Source organism: Hemicordylus capensis, chromosome 1, assembly GCF_027244095.1.
Source record: "Hemicordylus capensis ecotype Gifberg chromosome 1, rHemCap1.1.pri, whole genome shotgun sequence".
NCBI classification, from domain to species: Eukaryota; Metazoa; Chordata; class Lepidosauria; order Squamata; family Cordylidae; genus Hemicordylus; species Hemicordylus capensis.
In genome coordinates this window covers 73,040,743-73,050,653 of record NC_069657.1, presented here as the reverse complement: position 1 = coordinate 73,050,653, position 9,911 = coordinate 73,040,743, and the positions used below count along the sequence as shown (strand labels likewise).

General features: G+C 41.9%; 1 protein-coding gene across 1 annotated transcript in view; it reads right to left on the bottom strand.

Annotated features, from left to right (window-relative positions):
• Positions 1-911: 911 nt before the first annotated feature.
• LOC128352414 (cytosolic phospholipase A2 beta-like) overlaps positions 912-9,911 on the bottom strand; it is a 64,062-nt gene continuing 55,062 nt past the window's right edge. The window contains exons 19-22 of the mRNA XM_053313015.1: positions 8,090-8,275; positions 7,165-7,331; positions 6,311-6,497; positions 912-1,526 (exon numbers count right to left, since the gene is read on the bottom strand). Coding sequence (XP_053168990.1) covers positions 1,294-1,526; positions 6,311-6,497; positions 7,165-7,331; positions 8,090-8,275 — 773 coding nt within the window. The 3' untranslated portion in view covers positions 912-1,293. The remainder of the gene's footprint in view (positions 1,527-6,310; positions 6,498-7,164; positions 7,332-8,089; positions 8,276-9,911) is intronic.

Below are 9,911 nucleotides of genomic sequence, written 5' to 3'. Positions count from 1 at the left end.
GAAATGTGTCAGTCCTCTTAAAGGATTCCCCTCTCTATAGGGAATGGAAACAGTCATTTTAGAAAGATAACAGGGAGAATATATATCCTTCCACCTAGAGCCTTTGGATAAATTAAATTAATAAATAAAATTAAATAAAACAAAACATATTGGTATGATGTAATTACTCATACCAGACTTGTCAAGAGAGCTTCCTCCTCTCTTTATGCTTTCATTTCAGTGGCTCTGAACTCCAAAATATCTCATTCATTTCTTCTGGAACTCTAGGTCAATTCTGCAAACTACTGGCTGACATACTATAGAATGGTACATTAAGCTAGTTAACTCTGCATGCATGCAAGTTGCACATATGCCACACAAGAGTGACACAGCTGAAAATAAAGAAAAGAGTAACGTAGGTCCGGGTTACCTGAGAGAGCGCCTTTATACACAGGGCTGCTCAACTTCGGACCTCCTGTAGATGTTGGCCTACAACTCCCATAATCCCTGGCTATTGGCCACTGTGTCTGGAGATTATGGGAGTTGTCATCCAAAAACAGCTGCAGGGCCTAAGTTGAGCAGGCCTGCACATGATCCCCACTGCTCATTAAGATCATCTTGAGCGGTTCATCGTCAGGTGCCACCGGGTCATCTGGTGGCAACCTAGGACTGGGCCTTCTCAGTTGTCACCCCTGGGTTGTAGAAAATACTCCTTGTGGATATAAGAGGATTATCTTCCTTGGTGGCCTTCAGAACATCCTTAAAAACCCATCTCTTTAGCCTGGCTTTTACTGAGATCTAATTTTAATGTTAATCTGGTTTAAATGGGGTTTAATTGTTTTATTATGTGTTTTTGACTTTAATGTAAACCACCTTGAGCCAGTTTGTGAAGGGCAGTGTATAAATAAAATAAAAAATAAAGAGTAAACCCATTATTTCCAATAGGTTTTATTAACCTATCAGTAAGGACATGTGCTACAATACATTCATGGCACTATGTTTAATATTGGCTCAAAATAACCTGAGAAAACTGAGTGTCCTCAATACCGCCTCCTGAAACTATTTTTGAGTTCTCCACCAGTTACCAACTAAGTGTGAGCCCAAATTAGGATGGCAGCAGCAAAAAAAGGAAAAAAAGTTAATAAATAAGCATTTGAAAACTACCAACTCAAACTGGGCAGGGTAGGAAGTATGCAAATGTCAGTTACAAACTGCATTACTGTATATAATAAATGATTGCTGTACCTCCAACAATTTTAATTGTTCATAGCTGAATGTTAAAGCCTCCACTCATCTAGGAGACAGAATTATTTTCTAGACTGAACTGGTGTTCAAATTTCTTGGCCGAATGTTTAGCCTCTTCTGCATTGCACGCTGGATGGATTGTAGGATCCGGTCTTTGCTAAAGAGAATATTATAGGTGCTTAGATTTAACAGTCTGTCAAAGTTTTCAGAAGAATAGGTTAGATTCAATGTTTTATATGGAGATTCATGTGGGCCCACATTTACTTCACCTCCACTCATTTGTGAAGGAGTACGTTTCACTCCTGAAAAATAAAGAAAAGAACCACCAGTGAATATGTTTTACTTTGGATTCTCATTCTGGTTTTCAGTTGAAGACTTCAAAGCTTGCTACTTCAAAGCCAACAAATGGGTTCCATATAAAATAGAACTTCTATTCAGACATTGTGCGTTATGTTGCACTAATCTCCCCATAGAGAAGGGCATAGCGTATTTACCCAAACAGAAGGCAACCCTGAATTTAAGATGACCCCCTTAGAAAATATGGGTTTAATATAGGTTATACTATTTACCCAAAAGGAAGAGGATCCTAAATTTAAGACAACCCCCCAATTTCTAACATCAAAGAACTTGGGGGGGGGGGCTAGGATTAGGTAAATACAGTATACATGTACATGTCAGTGTATGAATGACATACAAAACATTTTAAAACTGAACATGAGTACAGACCTCTTGAAATGATGGTTACAGCTAGGATATGTAACCTCTAAGGCTGGAAATGGCCCACAGCCACCAGACTAGTAGCCATTGATAGAACTGTCCACCAAGAATCTATCTAAGCCTAGGTGGCCAGATTTGGCTTTTAAAAAGCCAAATTCTGGTTTACGGCCCATTTGACCCACAAGTATACCCCTTAGGTTCTGGCAACTCTGGAAGCCCCTTTTAAAGCCATCCAAGCTGGTGGCCATCACCACATCCCAGGGCAAAGAATTCCATTGATTAATTATGTGCTATGTGAAAAAGTACTTCCTCTTGTCGGTCCTAAATTTCTCAACCTTCAGTTTTATGGGGTGACCCCTGGTTCTAGCGTTGTGAGAGAGGGAGAAAAATTTCTCTGTCTACCCTGCATAATTGTATACACTTTGATCATGTGTCCCCTTAGTTGCCTCTCTTCCAAGATAAAGAGTCCTAGGTGCTGTAGCCTAGCCTCATAAGGAAGGTGCTCCAGGCCCCTGATCATTTTGGTTGCCCTCTTCTGAACCTTTTCCAGTTCTACAATATCCTTCTTAAGGTACGGTGACCAAAGCTGTATGCAGTACTCCAAATGTGGCCGCACCATAGATTTGTATTAGGGCATTATAATATTAGCATTTTTATTTTCAGTCCCCTTCCTAATGATTCCTAGCATGGAATTTGCCTTTTTCACAGCTGCCGCACACTGAGACGGCACTTTCAATAAGCTGTCCACCACGACCCCGAGATCTCTCTCCTTGTCAGTCACCGACAGCTCAGATCCCATCAGCGTATATATGAAGTTGGTGTCTCTTAACCCCAATGTGCATCGCTTTATACTTGCTTACACTGAACCGCATTTGCCATGCTGTCGCCCAGTCCCCCAGTTTGGAGAGATCTTTTTGGAGTTGCTCACAATCCATTGTGGATTTAACTACCCTAAATAGTTTAGGGTACACAAACACACAAACACCCCATCCATATGGAATATAACATTGTTTGGAAATGTGTGTGTGTGAAATTGTCATCAGTATGCAGGACCAACGTGTAGAATAGAGATATAAGTTGTCCTGAAGAAGAATCACATGTGGTGTGATATTTAAGGGAGGGGAGAAAACTGCTCCTTCACCTATACTAAATAGCACTGCCACACTCCATCCCCAGAAGTACTAAAAAAAGGAATTTGAGTATGACATAGACCAAGTTGTCTGTACTAGTTACTCTAGAAAAGGAGTGAGTGAGTGAGTGAGTGCCATCAAGTTGGTGTCGACTCTTAGTGATCACATAGATTCTATCCAGGATGATCCGTCTTCAACTTGGCCTTTAAAATCTCACAGTGGTGCATTCATTGATGTCATAATCAAGTTCATCTACCTTGCTGCTGGTCGTCCTCTTCTCTTTCCTTCAACTTTTCCCAGCATTATGGACTTCTCAATGGAGCTGGGTTTTTGCATAATGTGTCCAAAGTATGATAGCTTGAGCCTGGTCATTGTGCCTTGAGTGAAAATTCTGGATTGATTTTTTCTATGATCCATGTATTTGTTTTCCTAGCTATCCATGTTATCCTCAAAAGTCTTCAGCACCAGAGTTCAAAAGCATCAATACTTTTTCTGTCCTGCTTCTTCAAAGTCCAGCTTTCACATCCATAGCACTCTTCCATAGCACATAGCACATCCATAGCACTTTTTACAGGAAAAACCATGGTCCTAATGATTTTAATCTTTGTAGGTATAGACATGTCACAGCATCTAAATATCCTTTCCAAGACCTTCATTGCAACCCTACCAAGTGCTAGTCTGAGGTGTATTTCTTGACTGCTGGAGCCTTTACTGTTGATGGTCGATCCTAAGAGGCAGAAGCTATCCACCACTTCAATGTCTTCATTATCAATTCTGAGGCTGATTGCTGTACCCGTTGTCATTAGTTTAGTCTTCTTTACATTTAGCCGTAATCCCATTTTTTCACTGTGCTCCTTGACTTTCATTACTAGAAAGTCATTCACATTCATCATTCACATTCTCAGCTATCAGAGTGGTGTCATCAGCGTAGCACAGGTTATTGATGTTTCTTCCTCCAACTTTGAAACCACACTCATCTTATTCCAATCCAGCTTCTCTCAGTATATGTTATACAGAAAAGTATAGCATAGCAAAGATTTTAATTCTAGAGGACAATGCAAAAGATCCCAGGTTCAATCCCTGGCATCTCCAGGTAGGGCTGGGAAAGAGTTGTCTGAAACCCTAGAGAGCCACTGCCAGCCAGAGTAGACAATGCTGAGCTAGATGGACCAATGATCCGCCTTTGTATAAGGCAATGCATCTGTAACAATGCAGAAGACTCTCTCCAGCACTGTTCTTCCATCCTTGTATAACGAAGGCTATCCTGATAATTAGCTACTGGAATAAAGAACAAGGAACCCTAAACCCCTACATACAGAGAGTCAGATGCTGCTCACTAGTTGCACAAAGCAAGTCACTTTTTCAGCCCCTGAATGGATACATTTCAATGCTTCACTACAGTGAAGCATTAAGAACATATTCAGCATTAATATCTGTCAAATATTCAGCCACAGAAGTATTTCCATAAACATGATTCTAATTATTGTAAGTCTTGAAATAAAAGTCATTAATTGCTTTTCTGAAACTGCAACAAGTTAATTACTCCCCAAATATATAAGCATTGGGTTATTGGTATATAAAAGTTGTTTTATTGTCTATCAATCTAATGTTTGAATGGAGTTTTCTGGTTATTGACCGAAATAAAGAACTACTATATAAGCAGCCAATATATTTTTGTTTATATTGACACTTGGCCAGAATTATATAAGGAATACCTGGAGCATTCCCAGACGGGGCTTTTAGCTCACTTCTCCACTGGAATGGAGGGTGTGCATTCACACATCAGCTGGATTCGTGCCGAAGTCCATGCAAGATAGTGGGGAGAACTTCACACACGACTCAGGTTTTTCATTACACGTTAGAGCCTAGCCTGATTTATGTCTGGAGTAAAAAAATCCACTGGTTGCATTCATTGGGGGGAGGGGCGGGGGGCGCAAATTCAAACTCACAGTAAACTCATGGTAAAGGCTGCTATCTGGGAAAGCTCCTGGCAAGAAACTTTGGCAGCATTAAGGGAGGGTGATTGTGGATCATGGGCTGCTATCAGAGGTGCACCTAGGTAATATTGGAGCCTGTACCTAAAGGCCTTTTGTGGGGCCCCACCCTGCTGCCACCAGATAAGCTGCAATACATTTTCAGGGAAAGCTGGAAACATTTTTTGTTTGTTTTCATTTTTAGAAACGATTCTGAATAAGATACTTCCCACTGACTTGCAGAGAGAGAGAGAGAGAACACATTTTGCATGGACAATCCTGCTACTTAAATTAGCAGGCCGCTCAGCATTTGGAGGACCCCCAGACCAGCATTTTGAAGCCCCCCAGACCTGCAGGAGACTGGACCTCTGCCCAGAAGTCCAGTCCAAAGAGCGCCACTGGCTGCTATGCTAACAAGCATAACTACAAGTCTGAGCACTATAGTCTAGCTCAGGACACAAGGCAGCATGACGTACAACACCGAGGGTGCTGCTGCGCACATGACAGACAGCCCCAATGGGGTTGTGCAAGCAAGTAGTTGCCCAGCTACTTAGCACTGTGCACTGCAGTTGTTCAGAGCGACTTCCACTGGAAACAATGGAGCCTTGGGCTGGGAATGGAATGCCCACAGCAGCTGCATCATGCTCGAAGGGCAGTACATATGTGCAACTTCTCACCATCACTGAGCCACGTTAGGCGTGTGCCTGAATAGCAGGCCATTGCAACCAACGCCCAGGCCTAGTGGTCAGGAAACCAGGCGCCTAGGCTAAGGCCAGTCTTTGTGCATTTATAGGATTGCCAGATTTAAGCAATCTTATAAATTTGGATGTATAAATTTGGCACTTGGGCCATTAAAAAAAAAAGTCTTGAGACCCCCTCCTTGCTGATCACCAGTGCAATATTATTGCCCATTTCCCCCTGGGTTTTCAAAACAGATTTATTATGCCTTTATTGGTGCCCTCCTTGCACATACACATTTTGTGTACTTCTGTGATTCTGTTTGGGAATGTTTTGCTGTGGTGGTGTTTGGTTTTATGCACATGCAGCTCCCGAGCCTGAAGTTTGAAGTAAATGACAAAATGGGGGAAAGGAGCTTCTTAACCTTTTTCCTAGGTGCAATTTTATCACAGAAATGCCATTTACAAAAGGCTTAGCTGAGCCCCAATTAGGTGAGCCAACAAATATGGATAAAGCAAAATATTGAGAAAACAACTCTGGCAATGCTCAACACTGGGAGCTACACAAATCAATGAGCATCAGACTTACCTGGTGCTATATACTCTTTGAAGGTGCAGTTCACCAGTGGGAAATAAACCAGTATTGGAGCTTTGGGATTATCGTCATCTGAGAACACATAGCACTCCTTAGGATTCTTTCTGTCTTCTTCGGTTGGGTCAACTTTTGGAAAAGGGATACCTTGCACTTCACAGTATTTTGCCATCATCTCTATTTGCTGGATAAGACATCAAACAGTACAACGTTGAAACCAGCAGAAAGAGACACAATTTGCTTTCTAGAATTAAGCGTTAGAATTAAGAATTAGAAATAACCGGGGCAAAGCTATAATTGAACAAGGCAAGGGAAAAAATGTTTATTCATTCATTCATTCATTCATTCAACAAATGTCCCTGGGAAGAAGGGGGCCTGCTGCCAGCAGAGCAACAGTTTGCTCTTCAGTGTCCCACTCCCTCCTCTCCAAAGAAGAAGGCTGGCAGGTGAGGGGCTGCACTTTTTGTCCCAGGATCCATTCCAACTTTACTACACCCCTAAGTAACACATACAAAATATCCTGATGGGCCACCTTGAGAGCTCCTAATGGCTGAAAGGTGGAGTTTGAATACAAAAATACAGACATGACTAAACACAACTGAAATCAATGAGAGAAGTTAGTCAAGAGTAACTTTAAAAGATTCCATGCATACGGTCCTGGTGTTGCCATGTCCCTCATAGTTTGTTTCAGACAGCTCCGCCAGTGCCCTACTGCTTTGCTACTTTTAAATGGGATGCTCAAGAACTGAGGCCAGCATGGCCATTGCCCTCTTCAGAGAGTGCTGGGGATGCTACCTTTCCAAAGGTACAGTACATACACCAACCACAACAGACAAAGTACTTCTTCTCACCTTGAAGACTTCACTCATATCATAATCCAAAGCAATGATGACATCCACATTCCTCTCTGGCTTGAGGAGTGGTGGCCCACTATTGTTAACAAAAAATCCTATGTCTATTAAGCAGAGGGATTTTTCAGTTGGTGTCAGCTTGTAAGGAGAAGTATCCAACACAGTATCTGAAAAACATGTTTTAACCGTATTATGACAACAAGAAAATGAATTGCATCAAAGTTACGTGATGTAAGTTATTAACAATTTCTGTCATTCCTAAGATTTTGTACGGTTGCATTGATCTCCTTTAACAATCTGCTTAATTCCCATTAACCGCACCCCCCCACCCCTGGAAAAGGAGTACACTGAAGCATTATCCTTTATATACAGTGGTCCCTCGACTTACAAACTACTCGACATAAGTATTTTTCGAGTTACAAACGGCAGTTTTAGATCCGGTTTTAGATGCGGTTTTTTCGACTTACAAATTTTTAGATGGGGTTTCCTCGACTTACAAATTTTACATGCGGTTTCCTTGACTTGCCTGCCTGTTTACTGCCTGTTTATTCTTGAAAAGAAATGTTCCTGTGCAGTTTGCAAGCCTTACTGGGGGTCTGGGTCTTTTTTCTAGGCTCCGGAACGCATTAATCCGTTCCCAATGCATTCCTATGGGAAACCGCTTTTCGACTTACGAATTTTTCAACTTACAAATGTGCATTCGGAACAGATTAATTTCGTAAGTAGAGGGACCACTGTAAACTTAAATTTATGTAAGCTATATTACAAAAGGTTTTCTCACAGCTTCAAATCTACCTCAGTGAAAGGGGGGAATGCTCCAGAGGTGTAACCGGCCTCCTTGTATTTCTGAAGTCTGAAAACTGGCTGGAGATCTTTTAAATTGATTCGGCCTACAACTTTCAGGGAGTAGTAAATTTTTAATTACCTCTCCAATAAATAAAATCTTTCTGTTCCAAATAATTGTTACAAAAGTCAAGGCTTCTCAGGAAGTTGTGAGTTCCCTCCTTTAAAGGACGATCAGTTAAAATGTCATTAAAAATTTTACAGAATTTTCCAGCACCAGAGGGAGGCTTGTAGATTGTGTATCCATCATAGGAGTTGTTATCCTCACCTGAAACAAAACAAAACAAAAAGGAGGAAAATTAATCTCTGGAAAGTTTTCTTTCCCACCACAACATAACATTTTAGGGTTGGTTGCAAATTTCTTTATGCAACCATTTTCCATGGGAAAAGGTAGGATGAATCTGAGATGCTCCCTGGGAATACAAGAAAAACTTAGTTAACGGACATTTATGCAAGAATAATCATGCTGAAAGAGACTAAAAAAGCACTACATTCAATCCATGCACTCCAGTGCCACAAACCAAGATCATTCACATGTCAGATCCCAAAAGTTCAACACATGCAATCCAGAGACTGTAGAATGGCAGAAATAGGGAGCAAGACCAAGAAAGGGTTCTACAGTAAGCTGCTTGTAGAGCACAAAGCTTCAGATGACCCAATCAAATGAGTCAAGCCATTTGGTACATGGGAAGAGCCAAGGACATGAGAATGTAAGAACTGCCTTGCTAGATCAGACCATTTTGTTTCCCCAAGGGGCTAGCCAGATGCCTCTGGTCCTTTACAAGCATGGCATGAAGTTGATGGCCATCTGTTGTTTACCCTGGCATCTAGCAAGCAGAAATATACTGCTTCGCAAGCTGGAAACTCCAGTAAACTATTTATTCATTTGTTTACCCTTCACTTTTCTATCAAAACATTTCCATACACATCATACAGCAGATAACAATATTAAAAAAAACTTGTAGCCGAATGATAGGAAGGTCAAGGAAAATGCTGGGCAATCACAAAGTTAGAGTCTCTCCACAGCTTTCTGCATTCCTGCTGCTTCTGTCTTTTAGATGTGAGACCAGGGGAAATAATGCTCTTTCAATCAAAACACCAAACTGCTGTCAAACATGCCTGAGGTTAGCATTTCTGACCATTTGAATGCATCATTTCCTCGTGGCTCCATTAGTGCCTGGAAATCTCCATTGGAAACCTCAGTTTGAAGTTAGCTAGGCTGTTAAAAGTGGAGTTTTGCTGACTATGTTGTTCCATTAGAATTCGGTGCACGCTGCAGCCTGGGGTTCATGCTGAAGCTCCTTCCACAGAGGAGAAGGCGCAGACTAGCTCCAAAATACATCCGCTCTCAGCAGCCTGCTTTTCTCCTTGGCTGTTTCTCAGAGGGAATGCTCTACCTTCTGCTTCCTAGCAACCTGCGGCTTGGAATGCCACATTCAGAGACTTCCTTATTTAAAGGCACAGTACCAGAAAAAACCACTGGAGAGGGGGAGTCAAGAGCCACGTCTCTTGCTTTCTTGGAACCTTCTCCAAAATCAACTTTGTAGGATTACCTCTGACTTGTTTACAAATTGGGATGTGCTGAATTAAATCTGCCACCATGCAAAGCATCACTGCCCCTCTTGCCAAAGGGCACCTAAAAGCTAAGAACCTCCCGACCCCCAATAAACCAATATAGAAACACCACACTGGACACAGAATGTAAAAAGGCAAAGGCTCCCCATGCCCCAATCAGAGCAATCGAGGCTGTCATGTGTTTGCACCAAAGGGCTGGTTTTGAATTGGTTAGGTGGACACCCCGCCAGCCCAGTCATTTTGCCTACAACAGGGCCACTTACCACCAGCGACATCGCAGCCTAGCCTCCTGGCAATGAAATCGGCAACTGCCATCCCCAAGGCTGTTG